The sequence below is a fragment of the Vipera ursinii genome (assembly GCF_947247035.1).
Source record: "Vipera ursinii genome assembly, chromosome: Z".
Taxonomy (NCBI): Eukaryota; Metazoa; Chordata; class Lepidosauria; order Squamata; family Viperidae; genus Vipera; species Vipera ursinii.
The window spans coordinates 98,286,462-98,306,448 of record NC_139517.1 but is presented as its reverse complement, the minus strand read 5'-3'; the positions used below and the strand labels follow the sequence as shown (position 1 = coordinate 98,306,448).

Below are 19,987 nucleotides of genomic sequence, written 5' to 3'. Positions count from 1 at the left end.
CAGATTGCTATGCTCCAACGATCTGAAGGTTTAATTCCTAAGTAAACACTTTAGGACGCTAGTATTTGTTTATAATTTCCAGCTCCCTGTACATTACAGTACATTAAGCAGCAGCTCTGGAAGCAAATAGTAACAATTATCAGAGACAGCCCTTCATCACGTACTCCCTATAATATTAACTTTACTAAAACTGCCCTACCTCCTACACGTCCCTACACAAAGCGGCTTTCAGCCACCACCCTCTCCCTTTCTTCTCCACCTACAGGTAAAGTGGAAAGCAATGGTTGGTTAGATATGCTGCCTTTCGGAGATTCTGACCAATCAGACACAAATGAACAGCGGCCGGGTGCCCAATGGGCGTATGGCTGGGCGCCCCTTGCCCGCCACAGGCAGGGTAGTGGACCCTGCGGTGGGTATTTAGGAAGAGGACGGTGGAGTTGGGGGCTAGGTGGTGCGTTGCAGGTGCGGAGGTGATCTGGAGTTCCTAGTCAGGCAGGAGCCCGAGTCTTATGCTCCCCGCCCACTTCGCTGCTGCCGCTCCTCCTCCTCCTCATCTGTAGTAGTCGCCGCCTCGTCCATGGACGATGTAAGCCGCGAGGGATTAAGCTGCCGAGGCGGGCAGTCATGGCCACATCCCGGCGATAAAAGCGCCGCTGAACACTCTGGAGTCTGCTTCTCTCGGCCTCGTCCTGTCCCCTCTTCCAGAGGGCGTGTTTGCGCGTGAGAGAGTCAAGAGAAAAGCCTTCCTTGTTTATTTCGCCTTCGGAGCGCCGCCATGTCCAGCTCCTCCTCGCAGACCCCTCCTCACCACCAGCCCCCGCAGAGGATGCGCCGTGGCGCCGCCGGGTCCCCAACCAGCGGTAACGCCGGGGTTTCGGTTGCTAGTAATGGGTCTGGTGGCGGAGGAAACGGCGTTGGAGGCGCCCCCAGTGGCGGCGCTGGGACTAGCCGGCTGCTCCAGCCGATCCGCGCCACCGTCCCTTTTCAGCTCCTGAGGGGCAATCAGCACAGCCCCACTCGCTTGCCGACCTCCTCAGCCTCCGTGGGGAGCAATACCGGCCCTGGAGGGCCGCGCGGCGCAGGGGGAGGAGGCGGGAACGGCGGCAGTCCGCCTCCACCAAACTCTACTTCGCCGTTGGCTCTGGCGGCTGCTCCTGCTACCGTCGTCGTCGTTGCCCCGCCGGGAGCAGGCGGGGCGGTAGAACCGAGCAGGGTGAAGGTAAGGCAGAAGCGCTCGCCTGACAGCAGCGGCACCGCTACCACCACCACCAGCAACAACGGCGGCGGCAGGCGGAGGAGCAGCTCACCTGAGAGAAGGAGCCCCAGTTCGCCCATATATAGAGGTAAAGCAGAGACGGGATAGAGCTGTAACCCACCCACTACCATAAAAGTCTCCCTTGTCGTATTGTCTCCCTCCCAAAGACCTAACACGATTAGTTTAAGGAAAATATTAGGCTTAAATTTACCATACTTAACAAACGTCCGCCCTCTAACGTTGCTAAGTGATTTCTTTGTAAGTTCTGCTGTGTCAGTGAAGCTTCAATTGGGCAGCTCAAAAGAGAAATAGCAGATTTCTAAACAAAAGCTTTTCCTCAGCTGAAATCGAAAAAGGTTTGCTCCTTTACTTATACGTTAATTACTGGGTCCTATAACACTTTATATCTCTAGAATCGGACAACTAAAAGGTAACAAAAGCATTGTTTTTTTCCAATCCAGATAGATGGGTAAAAGGAGGGCTTGGAAGTGTAGAATCTTGGGGCTGAATTTGGAATAACACAATTTGAAATGCATTATACATTGATGTGAGTGCTGAAAATTCTTAGTGTTTTGCTCTTTTAACTTTTTTTATCAAGTTTTTTATGATTGAGAGCTTTAAAGCTGAATTCATGCTTTTTATGCAGATTCTCATCTGTTTCATTGACTAAAGTGCTTTTCTTTAAGAAGCAACTTGATTTTAAGGGGCTTAAAGGGAAGCCAAGTGCTAATACTAACTGTATTTTCTATATAATGTACATTCCTAACTGCTTTAGAAATCCATATATGCTTCTACTTACAGAAATAAGAAATATGAAAACTAGATTAAAACAAAATACTGCTAATTAGAAGTGCAAATTCTTTATACTATCAGATGGCAGGACAATTGTTTACATCATTTCTAAAACCTGTAGGTTATGTGAATGCCTGCAGTTTGTACAAAAAGTCTTATAAAAGTATAAATGCCAATCCCTTTGCAGATTAAACCTAAACGTTAGTGAAGTCTATAATCTGTTTTCCTTGTTTATTCATTTTAAATATGTCATGTAAATTTGTAAACTTAAGTTCCTCAATGTATTGCAGATATAAATCAAAACACATTCTAAGTGTTACAGAAACCAATGAATTATTTAAGTCTTCTAATGTGACTGATTATTTTAATTGTCCAACTGTCCCTTTTCCTTTTCCATATTTTGATGAATCAAATTAATACACTACTTATTATAATTATATACGGTACTTCATCTTCAATAGTTTTGCATCTGTAATAATGTGTTTAATTTTAATAACAAATAAGCCTCTTGGTAATATTATAAGCAGCAAGTTGATTCTTGGCTTAAATCCTTCCCATTAATTCTTAAGGTAGACAAATTTCACAAGTTATTAGTTCCTCTGATTTGAAAAAAATATATCAAAATGTATATTGTAGTTCTTTGCGTTTGAATTTCCATTTAGAAAAAGTATTTGGTAATTATGGAATTAATTTTTATCTGACTTGATAACTTTATATTATCACGTTTAAAAAATTAAACTGGGGCACAAGACAAATTCAGACAGACAAAGTAGTAAGAACATTTATTTACTTTAAAAAAGTATTATGCTGTGAAAGCTCTTTTCATAGAATATTTATTAAGGGTAAAATAAACATATATATGACTTAAATCGTTCCCTAAAATATTTTTAAAGGAGTAAATTAACTTATATTCAATCAGTCCTTTAAGCTAGAAATTAGTGACCATGTTTTAACTCTGCCTTTGGCGTTTGTAGCAGTCAACAGTTTGAGGGTAAATGTGAGCGTACGATAATATGAAATAGCTGACAGACACACTTACCTGAATGCAAGTAGTAATGATTCAGCCAGTTTGCTTTGACTGGTTGATAAGTGCATAAACTAACCAGTTTTACTCATCCATTCCTGTAATTTGATAAGCATGTGTTTTTTTCTTTACACAACTCAATAGCTATATTCTGTTAACTACAAAGTAAAATACATTTTTTTAAGTCTGCAAAATTGCTTTTGGGATATGCAGTTGGCTTTGAACATAAAACCTATGCCATTTTTGATTTGTTCTTTCCTCAGCTGTTACCTTTTTGGCCTGTGTAGCATAATTGAAATAGCAATCTGCATTTGCAAAGACTTTTAAGACTTTTGGCTCTTAGCTGTGTTGGGAGATAATGCTTCAACTACTAAACATCTGAGAATCTTACTGCCAGAAATGGAGATGTAATCTTCGGTGTTTAATATATATAAAAGTGCAAGTGAGTTTTTTAGGAAAAATATGTAACTTAAATTCTTTTGCTTTTGTGTTGTATGATTCTTCTATCTTTTTACAATGCAGCTATTGCAGTGAATTTTTTCATAAGAACATGTAAACAACAAATTGCCAGATATTCTAAAAGCTGCAAACCTTGTACAGGTCAGGCAGCTGCCACTGCAGACGCTGACATCATTCCTGCATGAATGAAAACAGCTTTCTTTCTTCCACCCTCATTTTTCATCTCTAGGATGCTCTCAAATTCTTGCTTCAAAATTAGTACTAATTCTGAGTTTAAAAACTTACAAGCCAGAGAATAATTACATATTAAATTTATAAGTACATTTTGCAAAATATTATTGTAACTTCCCTGTTTATTGGCTTCATCTGCTTAATTATACATCACTGCATTTTATATTTTGTGATTGTGTATTTGAAGCACTACATACTATCTGGTATCTTACTGTTTGTGATTTTTTTTATGACACTAAGCTATATCTTGCTCTATTTCTTTTCAAACATGCAATACAGCATATATTTTATAAAATGCTTTGGTGGTATTACAGATGAAAAATATGCAGGAGTTAACCGATTTGTAAATAGTTGCAAAGAATAAACACAACTGACTAGCATGGATTGGCTGCCATTCCATTAATATATTATTTATCTACATACTATAAAAGGTCATGGCCTTTAAATTGTGAGAAATGCAAGCTACTTGTAAAATAGTTTCTTTTAAGTAGAATTAATGTCTTATAAGTATGTTACAGCCTTTGTCATGTTCTTATCATATGTCAAATAAAATACTTTTTCAAATATTTATAATGGCAAGAGGAGATGATGATTAAAATGTACAATTCAATATAGTTTAAATATATGTAACTTGTCATTTATAATGATTAATTTTTTAACATGCTTCCAATGAACTGTTACCAACATTTTAAGAGCAATTTTGACACTCTGGTTGTATTGATTGCATTAAGCCCTAGAACACATCCCATAAGCTTTTTTCACCAGCCCAAACTTTTGACCAATCTAATATTTTAAGTGAAAGGAAATTAGCCTGAGTCATAAATAATGAGCTTATAGTGAAAACTGAAATTTGTAATTAGTTTCATATTTGATTTCATGTTATATGGCATAATGAACTCTCTCTGATATGTTTGGTGGCCCAATGCCTTGAAATGCCACAATGCAAGAAGACATCAGATAGTTTCTAAATTTATGTTTATGCGACTATGAATTCTGACTTTACTTTGTCATTGGTTGCTTGGATAGGGAGAATTTCTGTTTACTACAAAGATCTAAAATGTAATAAAATTAATTATATCCCTGAACCTGAACTACACTGGCCAAAATCCAAAGAACTCTAATATTAGTTTGATAATCCCAGCGAGGATTTCAGTTTCTAATCCCCCCTAAATACTGTTATTACTCCAATCATATTTTTATGACAGTGCTTTCTGAATTTTTTTCTACTTTAAAGAAACAATCTGTGTCAGTGAAATGGACGTTTCAATCAGTTTTAAAGCTGGGATATTAAATCCTAAATACCTGCATTCAAATTTTGTGAATGGATTATCTTAATTCAGTGAACCTGTCCAAGTCTCAGTGTTATTAAAGTTCTTTGATTCATGTTTTTTAGCATGTAGTGAGCCTAATATTGAAAACCTATGCAGAAATACTAATAATAATCTTTATGTTGGTGATTTGAATGAAACTATTATTGTATTCTTATATATACTGCTGTGTTAGTAACATGTAATTCTGTATGTATACATTGTTAACACCTAAGGGATACAGATAATTGCCAACTAATAAATAATTTTGCATTCTTAACACAGTTGTGTGAATCTAAATGATTCTGAGGCTCATATTTTAGAGAACAGATTTAAGATCCAAACAGATCAGTGGTAAGTGTGATAGAATGGTTGCTTACAGAAGTATGAATTATTAGTTAGATGTATTTTGCCATATTAATTAGCCTATTTGCAAATAGACATAGTACTTGTTTTCAGTGGCTGACATGCTGACTACAGAGATAAATTACACATGCAAAAAGCATTCTGGCTGGGTTTCCGCAAATTGTAAAATTAAAATATTGTAGCTCAGTTGCTGCAGAAATGTAGACGGTAGAAACCCAAACAACTAGAGTATTAACCCTGATTTAGTTTAACCTTAATTGTCATATGGACTAAAATAAATAAATAGATAGATAAATAATGGTGATAGTTTCATTATGGATGATATTTAAGTAAATGAAACACTTTTTCCCTCATTAAAATACAAGAGTTTAGGAATTACATTTGTGACTTTTTTTCTGTCTGAATCCTGAACTTGAAACAAACATGATTTTTACATGCTTAGCAGGAAGGGTGGTAGCTATAAAAAGAATTGTTGGCAGGGTTTTGGTGTGGTTTTTTTTTTTTGAAGTCTGATCAGGATTGAATATGCTTATTGCCTTTCACAAGGGAAAGGAAAATAGAATCTTTCCAATGCCTAAAACCTAAAAATATATTTTTTATCCTTCCTCAAAATATTGGAAGTTTTTATGGTCCTTTTCCCAGTCATCATTCCACAAATCTTTAGATTGTGAAGAAAGAGATTAGATTTCATCTAAGTTAAAAATATCTTGAAAGGCATAATAACACTTGGAATATGCACAATATTAATGTGCATATTTCTGGTTTTAATTCACCCAGGTCCCTAAATTTCCCATAGCCTGAGACGGGAAAAAACATGCCTTGCATTTCAGTTTAGGCATTAGAGTTGGTGAATAGTTTAGATAATTATAACATTTTTGTTTTGCTTTTCTATTTTGAACAAGAACTATTAAGGCAGTTTTTTTCTTTTCTGATCCCACATAGTATTGTGGTGGTGTAGTGGTTAGAATGCAGTATTGCAGGCTAATTTTGTTGACTGCCAGGAGTTCAGCAGTTCAATTCTTACTGGTTCAAGGTTGTCTCAGCCTTCCATCATTCCAAGGTCAGTAAAATGCGAATCCAGATTCTTGGAGGTAATATGCTGACTCTATAAACAGTTTAGGGAGGACTGGAAAGCACTGTGAAGCAGTATATAAGTCTAAGTAATATTGCTAATTACTATTATTTTAGTATTATTTGTAATATACCACTGGGATTCAGCTGTAGTGCATAAGAATTTGCTAATTTTTTCTTGGGAGGTGGGGAAGGGAGGTTACTAGTGATATTATAGTTTTTGTTTCATTAGATTTTTTTTTATAAAATCTCCACACAATTTTAGTTGATGAAGAAGACAGAGGAATTTTAAGATTGGAGGGCACTGTCAAAAAAAGGTGAAAAAGTTATCTTATTAAAGTTATCTTATTGTTACAGTGCATTACAATGCTATATATTATAGTATTATAGTTGTCTGATTCTTATTAAGGGCCTAGATATATCCTCTATTCTGACTTTTCACTTTTCTTCTCCTCCTCCCCGGGTTTTAGTTATATTACTGAAATAATGTAATTATTTTTGATCATATGATCATTTTTCTGCCCACCAAGTAGTTGATTGTATATATGTTTCTGGTCCTAAAATATATCTTCTGTCAACTAAAAGTAAAGCGTAATTATAACACAATTAGTTAGCTAATTGTAATAGAGTCCTTGATTAAATTAATATTTTGTGTCTTGGCCATATATACTGAGAACGTGTAGGAGTCTATTACTAAAGATGGCATTTCCATGGCATGTTTTCCCCAATCCATAAGTAGCTTTCATAATGAATAAATGAGAATGTCTTAATATATGGTACTTTTTGATCCATTCTGCCAGAATGACTTAGAACAGTGGCTCCTAATCTTTTGGGTGTCAGGGACTGGTTCTGTGGAAGGCAGTTTTATCTGCGACCAGGGGGGTATGGTTTCACATGCTGTCTGGATACAGTGCGTACACTGATTGGGCTTTGCTTGTTTGCACAGCCCCAATACATGGTGGGCCAGAGACCAGTGCTGGTCCGTAGCCTGGGGAATGGGCATCCCTGACTTAGAGAATGGAGATGGAAAAATTTGCAAATGTGGATTTTATAGAATATGTTACATGTGTCATTAGGTAGTTTTTAATATTGCATTAATACAAAGATGAAATTGTAAGTGTGCTGAAAGAAACTGACAAAATTCCATATCCCTAACATTAGGCTTTATTTTCTTAATAAATTTAGCATTTGTCTAAATACATAGCTATCACAACTGTCATAATTTTAGAAACAAAAGTGTTTTTCAAAATATTTTAATATATTTTCAAGTGGTGCTTAAAAGTTTTTGAATCTCTAAGATTAAAAGTATATAAACCTCTAGGATTCATTCAGAGGGAAAATTAGAATAATTGTAATCAGTATAATGTTAATTGTGTTAGGAGGTCAGAATATTAGGAATTTGCTATTCAAGTCTGATTTTCACAACACAGGTATGTGAAAACATGTCATAGTTCTAACAGAAATTTCTGCAAACAAGTAAAACAATTGTTGATACTAACCAGACTAGAAAAAGTTACAGAACTATTTGAAAGGATTTGGACTCCACCAGTTCACTGTCAGGCAAATCATGTACAGATGGAGGCAGTGCAACAGCTTTTTACTCTTCCTGGGAGTGACTGACCAATGAAGATCACATCAATGGCAAGTTGTGTAATATTCTAGGAGGGCACAAAGAAGCTCACAATAACTTCTGAAGAATTAAAGGCCTCTTTTGCATTGGCAAATGTCAGGGTTTATGAGACTACCATCAGGAGAACACTGAACAACAGAGATGTTCATGGCAGGTTATAAGGAAAAAGCCACTATTCTACAAAAATAATATTGCTATCCAAGTACAGTTTGCAAAAGACCATGTGGTTAAGGCAGAAGGCTGTTTGTAAGAATGTTCTGTGCATAGATGAGACCGAAATAGAACTTTTACTTGCATGAAATGAGTTATGTTTGGTGAAAGGCAAACATGCATTTCAGCATAAGAATGGAGCTGGCATTATTTTAATTTGCAGCTGCTTTGCTTCTTCTGAAATAAGGCGGCTTGCTATCTTTGATGGCACTGTGAATTCTGAATTGTACCAGCAAATTCAACAGGAAAATGTTGGGGTGTATGTCCATGAACTGAAGCTCAAGAAAAAGTGGGTCATGCAGTGAGACAGTGAAACAAAACATAGCATGCATATTTCTTCAATCATAATAGTACTTCTAATTGCGGGAAATCCTTTATTGAGAAAGAGATTTAGAATGAAATTGTAAATGAAAGAGATTGTTGCTAATTCATTGATCTTTTGTATAAAATTGTAACATTGAACACAGGATTGAAAACTATTTTATAACTCTATACTTATAATCATGCATGTAACGTTTTTTATTTCAGTGGACAAGTCAAAAGTCCAGCAAATTAGAACATCTAATACTATAAGACGGACCTCTTCATTGGATACAATAACAGGACCTTACCTCACAGGACAGTGGCCACGAGATCCTCATATCCATTATCCTTCATGCATGAAGGACAAATCTACTCAGGTAAATTTGAAAAGCCTGCCACTGCTGCTTAATTGCTGTCTAAATTCTAATGATATAACTGATATCAAAGTCAGTTAATATATGTTTTTTAAAAAAATGGTATGGAAGGTAATAAAAGTAGATTTTAAAAGTGCATACTATTATTTATCTTATTGTTGTATTGAGAAGAGGGTGTTTTTGAATTCAGAAAACATGGTAGCCAGGGTTCTGTTAGAGGCTTTTGTGAGAGATTATGATTAAAAAGAAACTACAAAGTAAAACATTGTGTTTGAACATTTGCTGTGTGATATTACCACTTGCAGCAGTAGGAATTTTAAAAACTTGGCTGCACATATTTTACTTTGCTGTTGTCATAAGCATTGTAAAACATGGATTATGTGGGTTAGAAGAGAACTATAGTTTGAAATTTTTGTATTTATGGTTTGCATGCAGGGATTTCCTGTGACCCAAAAAGGATTTTTGTAAAATAAAATGATTCAAGAAAAGGCTGGTGGTTTAAGTCATTATATTTTGCTGTCTTATTTTGAAACCTTATTCTGTCAAAGGAATATTAAACTATCCACTAGGAATCAGCATTTTTTTCAGTCTTAAAATAGAACATTCTGTAGCATTCTTCTATAGACCATACTGTTTCAGGAGTATTTGAGATGATCCAAAGGTGGTATTCTGGATGAAGCAGATCTGCTTTGGGGCCAGACCATTTCAGCAACTTTTAGACTACTTCCAGCTCAGTGGCTTTGTTTGCAAAAACTGCCAAATAGCCTCAGAAATGGTATGGACTGAAGTAAACAAAATGTTTTAGAGTACATTGACTTCTGCTTTGTCATGCAGCCACTACAGAATCTTCAGGTTTCAGCATTGTCTTCAGCATTTGCCATTGTCTTCTTCCCAGGGTTGTGTGCAAGGTCGCTTACCGTAGTTGGCTTTGTGCCTAAAGTTAGGCCTGGAACTCTTAGTCCCTGTTTCTAGACTGATGACTTAAAAACTACAACAAATTGACTCTACCCCTTCATTACCCCTCTGCAAAGTAAAATGCAGTTGAAGATACAGCAGCACATTGATAAGTAATCTCCAAATATTTTTTTTAAAGTTACTTGGCAATCAGATGTCTTTGAGCAGTTAGGGCTGTGTTCCTGTCCCCATCTACTATCTTCTCAAGAATTCAGCCCAATATCTAATCTAAACCAAAAGAAGTAGGAGTATGAGTCTTTGCTGCCTTATTAGCTAGGATGGGAAATATATGAAAGAAAAATTCAGTTGAAACCAAAGAAACAGTAAACAGTTCTTAAACCAGTTGATTTAAGTTGACTTAACACTGTTTTTAATTACCAGATGTATGCTTTGTTCCAGTTTCATTTCAGAATTCGGAATATATCCATGATATGTCTTAAGCTTTGGAATGCTTGAATTAAATTTCTTGACATTGGAATGTTTTCCACATCTCAGTTGCATAGCATAATTACTGTAAATACAGAACCCATTGATATTACCCTTTTATTGGGGGTTTGGAATTACAGAAATAAAATTGAAAATAAAAACAGTTTCAACCTAGTTGAAGGTTATTTTGTTCTATACTTCAGGTATATCTTCTTTAACATCTCTTATTCAGATATTTTATACAGCATTATCTTGATTAATATTAGAAAAAGTTACAAATTTTAGATTAGAATTCTTTATTGGCCAAGTGTAATTGGACACCCAAGGAATTTGTGGTGAATAAGCTCTCAGTGTACATTTAAGCAACAAGTGTAAATCATAATCAAAATCATAAAATACATCCTATGATAGTCATAGGATGCTAAATAAGCAAACAGCATAAATCGTAATAGGATACTAATATTTATTTATTCACTTATTTATTTAGATTTGTATATTGCCCTTTCCCAAAGGACTCAGGGTGGTTTACAGGGTAATTAAAACAAGAAATACAAAAGTTAAAAACGATTAAAAAATTACAACAGTCCCTGAAAAAGTAAAAGCCCCCAATTAAAATTAAAATTAAAATTCTCAGCCTGGGCCAGAGAACTCGAAGAGCTAGGTCTTCAGGTCCCGGCGGAATGAACGGAGGTCGGGGGCAGTCCTCAGCTCCATGGGCAGCTGGTTCCAGAGGGAAGGCGCACCCACTGAGAAGGCCCTCCCCCTGGGTGTTACCTGCCGGCAATCTTTTACCGGCGGCACCCTGAGAAGACCCTCCCTGTGGGAGCGCACTGGATGAAAGGAGCTTGATGCTGGCAGCAGGTGTTCCCTCAGATATCCCGGACACAAGCCATTTAGGGCTTTATAGGTCATTACCAGCACCTTGAATCTCACCCAGAGGGCAACCGGAAGCCAATGCAGCTCGCGGAGTAGAGGTGTTACATGGCAGTATTGGGAAACCCCCATCACAACTTGTGCGACTGCATTCTGCACCAGCTGAAGCCTCCTAGTGGTCCTCAAGGGCAGCCCCATGTAGAGAGCGTTGCAGTAGTCTAAACAGGAGGTCACGAGCGCATGAGTGACTGTGCGTAGGGCATCTCGGTCCAGGTAGGGTCGCAACTGGCGCACCAGGCGAACCTGGGCAAAAGCCCCCCTGATCACGGCTCCTATATGGTCTTCAAAATTGAGCCTGGAGTCAAGGAGGACGCCCAAGTTGCGAGCCCTATCAACGGGGGGTAACACCTCACCCCCCACCGTTAAAGATGGAATGGTCTGGTTAACCTGAGATGCCGATATGCACAGCCACTCAGTCTTGGCAGGGTTGAGACGAAGCCTGTTTCTCCCCATCCAGACCTGGACCGCCTCCAGGCAACGGGACATCATGGCGAGGGCATCGCTGGGTTGGTTCGGGGTGGAAAGAAAAAGTTGGGTATCATCAGCGTACCCCACCCCGAAACCGCGAATGATCTCACCCAGCAGCTTAATGTAGATGTTGAACAGGAGGGGCGAGAGAACCGACCCCTGAGGGACTCCACAAACAAGAGGCCTCGGGGTGGATCTCTGCCCTCCTGTCAACACCGACTGCAAGCGGCCCAAGAGATAGGAGGAGAATAAAATAATAAAATAATAAAAGCAAGCAATAAATAATAAGATATAAACAACAAAGTTATAGTCATAAGAAGCTAAGGAAATAGATTATAGTGAAATATGAGAAGGATAATAGTAATACAGCCCTACTAGATCTAGACATAAGACCAGTGTTATAGGAATTAGTTATTTAGCAGAGTGACAGCATGGGAGAAAAACCGTCCTTATCTAGTTTTTTGGCTTGCAATGCTCTATAGTGTCATCTTAAGTGAAGAAGTTGAAACAGTTTATGTCCAGGATGTAAGGGGGTCTGTAAATATTTTCACAACCATCTTTCTGCCTCATGCAATATATACCGTATATACTTGAGTATAAGCCGAATTTTTCAGCCCACCTTTTGGGCTGAAAAACTCCACTTCGGCTTATACTCCAGTCAACAAAAAAATTTTACCGAGGACTTGCGCGCGGCCGAGGCTTCGGTGCTTCCCTCCAGAGGAAGAAGGCGCTGGATGCGGCCGGCTCTGCGGGGAAGGGGGAGCGGTGGCGGGGGCGACGGAAAAGCCGCAAAAACGGTAGGAGAGATGCTGACTGGCGGCGGCCTCGGAGGAGGCGGAGGGGGAGGAGGGAGGGAAGGGTGACCGGGTGGGGGAGGGGGGGTGAGCCAGAAGGAAAAGGGAAAGTCATCCCGCAGAGCGGTTGCAAAAAGAGGGAGGAGATAAGCCAGCCCGGTACCTGGATCCGCTTCCTGTGTCTCCTCTGCTCTGCCATGATGTCCCCGTTTTGGTCTCCTGGTGACGTGGGGCTGAGCCGGAAAAGGGGGAGGGGGAGACCGAGGGAGGGAGGAAAGAAGAGAGAGAGAGAGACGAGCTAGCGTCAGCCAGCGGTGTCACGCGGGGCAGCAAGCCATTAGGAGCCCTTGGGGAGGCAGCGCAGTCTGGCCGCTGGGCTTGTGTGTGTGTGTGTGTCCCATCTGCAAAGCTTCCGAGGAAGGAGAAGCGGGATACTGGTTGGGGGGGGAGCGGCAAAAGCGGGGGGGAGAGAGAAACGGCTCCGCCTTTGGTTCCCCCTCCTAAAGCACAGGGGCGCTAGAGAAAGTTTGGAGTTGGGTAAGGAAGCGCAAAATTCAGGAAGAAAAGCGGGGCGGCAGGCAAAAGGGAGACCTGTACAAGGGGGAAGGGGAACTCTCTGCTTTTGTGCGTGCGTGCGTGTGTGTGTGTGTGTGTCCCATCTGCAAAGCTGCCGAGGAAGGAGAAGTGGGATACTGGTTGGGTGGGGGAGCGGCAAAAGCGGGGGGGGGGAAGAGAAACGGCTCCGCCTTTGGTTCCCCCTCCTAAAGCACAGGGGCGCTAGAGAAAGTTTGGAGTTGGGTAAGGAAGCGCAAAATTCAGGAAGAAAAGCGGGGCGGCAGGCAAACGGGAGACCTGTACAAGGGGGAAGGGGAACTCTCTGCTTTTGTGCGTGTGTGCGTGCGTGTGTGTGTGTGTGTGTGTCCCATCTGCAAAGCTGCCGAGGAAGGAGAAGTGGGATACTGGTTGGGTGGGGGAGCGGCAAAAGCGGGGGGGGGAAGAGAAACGGCTCCGCCTTTGGTTCCCCCTCCTAAAGCACAGGGGCGCTAGAGAAAGTTTGGAGTTGGGTAAGGAAGGGCAAAATTCAGGAAGAAAAGCGGGGCGGCAGGCAAACGGGAGACCTGTACAAGGGGGAAGGGGAACTCTCTGTGTGTGTGTGTGTGTGTGTGGCCCATCTGCAAAGCTGCCGAGGAAGGAGAAGTGGAGGAGGCAGTGGCGGCGGAGGCGGCCGCAGCACCGGCAGCCTTCCGCTTTTGCCGCTTTTGTGTGTGCGTGTGTGTGTGTGGCCCATCTGCAAAGCTGCCGAGGAAGGAGAAGTGGAGGAGGCAGTGGCGGCGGAGGCGGCCGCAGCACCGGCAGCCTTCCGCTTTTGCCGCTTTTGTGTGTGCGTGTGTGTGTGTCCCATCTGCAAAGCTGCCGAGGAAGGAGACACACAAAGACACACAAAAGCGGCAAAAGCGGAAGGCTGCCGGTGCTGCGGCCGCCTCCGCCGCCGCCACTGCCTCCTCCACTTCTCCTTCCTCGGCAGCTTTGCAGATGGGCCACACACACACACGCACACACAAAAGCGGCAAAAGCGGAAGACTGCCGGTGCTGCGGCCGCCGCCACTGCCTCCTCCACTTCTCCTTCCTCGGCAGCTTTGCAGATGGGCCACACACACACACACACACACACACACACACACAAAGCAGAGAGTTCCCCTTCCCCCTTGTACAGGTCTCCCGTTCGCCCGCCGCCCCGCTTTTCTTCCTGAATTTTGCCCTTCCTTACCCAACTCCAAACTTTCTCTAGCGCCCCTGTGCTTTAGGAGGGGGAACCAAAGGCGGAGCCGTTTCTCTCTCCCCCCCCGCTTTTGCCGCTCCCCCCCCAACCAGTATCCTGCTTCTCCTTCCTCGGAAGCTTTGCAGATGGGACACACACACACACACACACGCACACACAAAAGCGGCAAAAGCGGGGGGGGGAAGAAAGAAACACCTTGTTCTCTCGTCTCAGCGGAGACTTGTTTCGGGGGATCCAACCTCTGTCACCCCCTTCTCTCAGCTGGGCAGCTGACAGAAAGGGGCGGCAGAAGCTGCATCCCCCGAAAGAAGTCTTCGCCGAGAAAATGGGCGCTGAGATTTTCTCGGCGAAGACTCACCTTCTCCCGTTCATCACATTCTTCGGTAAAGAGATTCACTCGATCCATGGTTTCAAGGTTGGGGTAGAGAAATCCCGGTTTGTTTCAAGAAACCGGGGTGGTTTATGAGCCTATAGATTTTAGACTTTGCATCTTGTTTTGCTTCCTCGGTTCCCACGAAGCCCGAAATTCTTTTTTCCCCCCTCTGGTTTCTGCCCAACTGTCAACTCGTGGTAAAACAAACAAACAGAAAGCCCCCCCCCCCTCTCTCTCTCTCTAACGAATTGAACAGGCACCCAAGCTATCAGGTGATGGCGTTCACGCTTGGGTGTTTGCGCGGATCAGAAACGGAAGGAGAAATTCATTTCTGCTTGCAATTCACTATCTCGGGCATCCCTGAGAGAAGAGAGCTTTTAAAGAAGCAGCTGCAAAATTCGTTCATCCTCATCCTCATCCCCTCTCTCTCTCTCTCTCTCTCTCTCTCTCTCTGTGTGTGTGTGTGTGTGTGTGTGTGTGTGTGTGTGTGTGTGTGTGTGTGTGGTGTGTTATTTCGAACCAGATGGGATGGCAAAGTCAAATGCAAATGGGGATCTTGCAGATCTTGCCCTGCCTTTCACCCCACGGTTACCTTCTGTTCTTGATGAGCTCACGAGTGCTCAAGGACAAAATAGGGCAGGGCAGAGCCGGCAGTTAAAAATAGGATGCAGATAAAAGGAAAGGTAAGGAGGGGTTCAGGTTGAGAGGAGAGGCTGCATAGCCTTAGTGTAACTCCTGTTTGGGCTGACTGGGTTGCCTCCGATGGGCTCTGACAGTGGAACAGAATGGAATAGAAAATATGGAATGGAATGGAACAGAACGTAGAACAGAACAGAACAGAACAGAATAGAATAGAATAGAATAGAATAGAATAGAATAGAATAGAATAGAATAGAAATATAGAAAGTGAATGGAATAGAATAGAATAGAATAGAAATATAGAAAGTGAATAGAATAGAATAGAATAGAATAGAATAGAATAGAATAGAATAGAATAGAATAGAATAGAATAGAATAGAATAGAAATATAGAAAGTGAATGGAATAGAATAGAATAGAATATAATAGAATAGAATAGAATAGAATAGAATAGAATAGAAATATAGAAAGTGAATGGAATAGAATAGAATAGAATAGAATAGAATAGAAATATAGAAAGTGAATGGAATAGAATAGAATAGAATAGAATAGAATAGAAATATAGAAAGTGAATGGAATAGAATAGAATAGAATAGAATAGAATAGAAATATAGAAAGTGAATAGAATAGAATAGAATAGAATAGAATAGAATAGAAATATAGAAAGTGAATGGAATAGAATAGAATAGAATAGAAATATAGAAAGTGAATAGAATAGAATAGAATAGAATAGAAATATAGAAAGTGAATGGAATAGAATAGAATAGAATAGAAATATAGAAAGTGAATAGAATAGAATAGAATAGAATAGAATAGAAATATAGAAAGTGAATGGAATAGAATAGAATAGAATAGAAATATAGAAAGTGAATAGAATAGAATAGAATAGAATAGAAATATAGAAAGTGAATGGAATAGAATAGAATAGAATAGAATAGAATAGAATAGAATAGAATAGAAATATAGAAAGTGAATGGAATAGAATAGAATAGAATAGAATAGAATAGAATAGAAATATAGAAAGTGAATGGAATAGAATAGAATAGAATAGAATAGAATAGAATAGAATAGAATAGAAATATAGAAAGTGAATGGAATAGAATAGAATAGAATAGAATAGAATTATAGAAAGTGAATGGAATAGAATAGAATAGAATAGAAATATAGAAAGTGAATGGAATAGAATAGAATAGAATAGAATAGAATAGAATAGAATAGAATAGAATAGAATAGAATAGAAATATAGAAAGTGAATGGAATAGAATAGAATAGAATAGAATAGAATAGAATAGAATAGAAATATAGAAAGTGAATGGAATAGAATAGAATAGAATAGAATAGAATAGAAATATAGAAAGTGAATGGAATAGAATAGAATAGAATAGAATAGAATAGAATAGAATTATAGAAAGTGAATGGAATAGAATAGAATAGAATAGAAATATAGAAAGTGAATAGAATAGAATAGAATAGAATAGAGCTGGAAGGGACCTTGGAGGTCTTCTAGTCTAGCCCCTTGCTCAAGCAGGAGGACCTATACCAGTGGTGGTGAACCTATGGCACGCCTACCAGAGGTGGCACTCAGAGCCCTCTCTGTTGGCACGTGCGCCACCACCGCTGCCAGCAGCAGGTCCTTGTCGGTTGGTGGACTGGAAGAAAAGGGAGGGGGAAGCATTTTACATGCGTGCATGCGCGCACGGGGCCACGAGCAGGCACATGCTGCAAAGGGGGCGGGGCTAGTGCCTGCGTGATACTCACTAGCCCAGCCCCGTTCTCACGTGGTGCGGTGCCTTGTATCTGCACCCTGCGGTGCGGCGGTTGGCATTTTTGTGCCTTGCGGTACGGTGGCCCATTTTTTGCTCCCCCTTTTTTTTTCGTGCCAGAGGCGGCACTCAGAGGCGCCTCCCTGTCCTCTCCCCCGAGGGCACCAGAATGCCGATGCTGCCTTGGCACTTTGTGATAAACAAATGGGTTTTGGCTTGCGGTTTGGGCACTCGGTCTCTAAAAGTTTCGCCACCACTGACCGATACCATCTCAGACAGGTGAATGTCCAGTCTCTTCTTAAAAACCTCCAGTGATGGAGCACTCTTGATTTCTGGTGGCAAGCTGTTCCACTGGGCAGCTGAGAGAAAGGGGCGGCAGAAGCTGCATCCCCCGAAAGAAGTCTTCGCCGAGAAAATGGGCGCTGAGATGCCTCATTCTCTCGCTCAGCGGAGACTTCTTTCGCGAGATCCAGCCTCTGCCGTGCTGCACCGAGAGAACAGCAAGCCGCCCCATTCTCTCGGCAGAGCACTCCACCGCCCCATTCTCTCGGCGGCTTGCCACCCCGTTCTCTCATCTCAGCAGAGACGTCTTTCGGGGGATCCAGCCTCCAGCTGCTGCATTTCCCAGCCTCGGCTTATACTCGAGTCAATAACTTTTACCAGTTTTTTGGGGTAAAATTGGGGGTCTCGGCTTATACTCGAGTCGGCTTATACTCAAGTATATACGGTAGGTGCTTGAAGGAAGGCTGGTTGCAATTGTTTTTTCTGCAGTCCTGACTATTGGTTGAAGTCTTTATCGATCTTGTTTAGTTGCTGTGCCAAACCAGATAGTTATAGAGGTACGAATGACAGACCCAATCATTCCTCTGTACAACTATATTAGCAGCTCTTTGGGCAATTTGTGCTTTCTGAGTTTGCACAGAAAAAACATTCTTTGTTGTGCTTTTTTAATGACGTTTTTGATGTTAGAACCTAGAAATTTGAAGGTCTCTACTGTTGATACTGTGTTGTCTAGTACTATAAGGTGGTAGAATAGGAGGGCTTCTTTCTCCTAAAATCTACTATCATCTCTACAGTTTTGAGTGTGCTTAGTTCAAGATTGTTCCAGTTTCGCACTACAGGCCAGTTGTTCAATTCCCGTCTGTATGCAGATTCATCATCGTTTTGAATGAGACCAGTTGTTGTATCATCTGCAAACTTCAGTATTTTAACAGAAGGATCGTTTGAGATACAGTCATTGGTATAGAGAGAAAAGAGTAATGGAGAGCACACAATCCTAGGAGACATCTATGCTAATTGTACAGGTATCTGATATGATTTTGCCTAGCTTCACCTGCTGCTTCCTATCTTTTAGAAAGCTTATGAGCCAGAAGTACAACTTTTCTGTAAAGAATGAATTATAAAGAGGAAAACATAGTGTGTAAGTAATATTTAATGGACTTTGTATGCAATTTTCTAGCTACTACCTATTTAATGAGATACTCAGATGATATTTTATTAATTATATTGCTGTTTCAACAAAAGTGGTGTTAATTCTGATAGCATGTTATTTGCTGTGTGGTTCTGGGAGTTGTATGCAAAATGTTTCAAGCACAAAGGTGCTGCATTTAAATTTTGAATATTCTGATCTTAGTTTGAAATAGCTATTCCAATTTTACCAAGACCAAGTTTTTGAACTTGAGCCCCATTTTGAACTCAGAATATCTGTTTAAAAACTAAATAAAGATATTTTAGATGAACTTTTTGCTAGTCAACTAACTGAAGTATGTAGGAAGCATTTCACAATAGTAATGGGGGACTGTAATTACCCTGATATCAACTCTGCACCAAGTGGAAGATCAAACAGATTCCTGACAAACCTAGCAGACAACTTTCTCTCCCAAAAAGTAGAGAAGGCAACTAGGGGATTAGCTATATTGGATTTAATTCTCACTAACAGAGATGAAATGATAGAAGGTGTCAAAGCCACAGGAACCTTGGGGGGAAGTGATCGTGCAATATTGGAATTCAACATTCTGGAAGCACAAGCAATAGAACACAGCCAAACTAGAGTCTTGGACTTTAAAAGAGCTAATTTCAATAAATTTAGAGAGACCTTGGGAAGAATTCCATGGATGAGAATCCTAAAGGGGAAAACAACTGAAGAAGCTTGGGAAATTTTGAAAAGTGAGATAATAAAGGCCCAGTCTAGCACAATACCAAAAAAAGAAGAAAAATAACAGCTCTCAAAAGAAACCAGCATGGCTGCATAAAGAGCTTTCTGATTAATTGAAAGATAAAAAGGACAAGTATAAGAAGTGGAAAGAGGGGCACATAGCTAAGGCAGAATATCAGCAAATAGCCCGTGCCTGCAAAGATGAAGTGAGGGAAGTTAAGGCTCAAAATGAACTAAGGCTTGCGACCAAAGTCAAAAATAACAAAAAAAGCTTCTTTCAACATATAAAAAACAAGAAAAAAGTTAAGGAAATGATTGGTCCATTAGTGGGGGAAAGTGGCAAGAAGGTGACAAGCAACAGGGAGAAAGCAGAACTATTTAACTCGTTTTTTGCATCTGTCTTTACAGAAAGGGGAAAAACAGTCCAACCTACCAAAAACAATGCCATAACAAACAGAATAGAAACGCAAGTTATGATAGGCAAGAAAATGGTAAGTGAGTACGTGTCCAGTCTAGACAAGTTCAAATCACCAGGACCAGATGGATTACACCCCAAGGTTCTTAAGGAACTGGCAGACGTGATCTCAGAACCACTGAAGTATATTTTTCAAAGATCCTGGAGCTCTGGGGAACTACCAGAGGACTGGAAGAGAACTGATGTAGTTCCCATCTTCAAAAAAG

At 40.5% G+C, this 19,987-nt stretch overlaps 1 protein-coding gene across 2 annotated transcripts in view; it reads left to right on the top strand.

Moving 5' to 3' along the window:
- Positions 1-394: 394 nt before the first annotated feature.
- GLCCI1 (glucocorticoid induced 1) overlaps positions 395-19,987 on the top strand; it is a 58,220-nt gene continuing 38,627 nt past the window's right edge. The window contains exons 1-2 of one of the 2 annotated variants that reach the window (XM_083376360.1): positions 395-1,343; positions 8,874-9,025. In XM_083376360.1, the coding sequence (XP_083232486.1) occupies positions 776-1,343; positions 8,874-9,025 (720 nt within the window). In that variant the 5' untranslated portion in view covers positions 395-775. The remainder of the gene's footprint in view (positions 1,344-8,873; positions 9,026-19,987) is intronic. The other variant, XM_083376359.1, reaches the window with a different exon arrangement.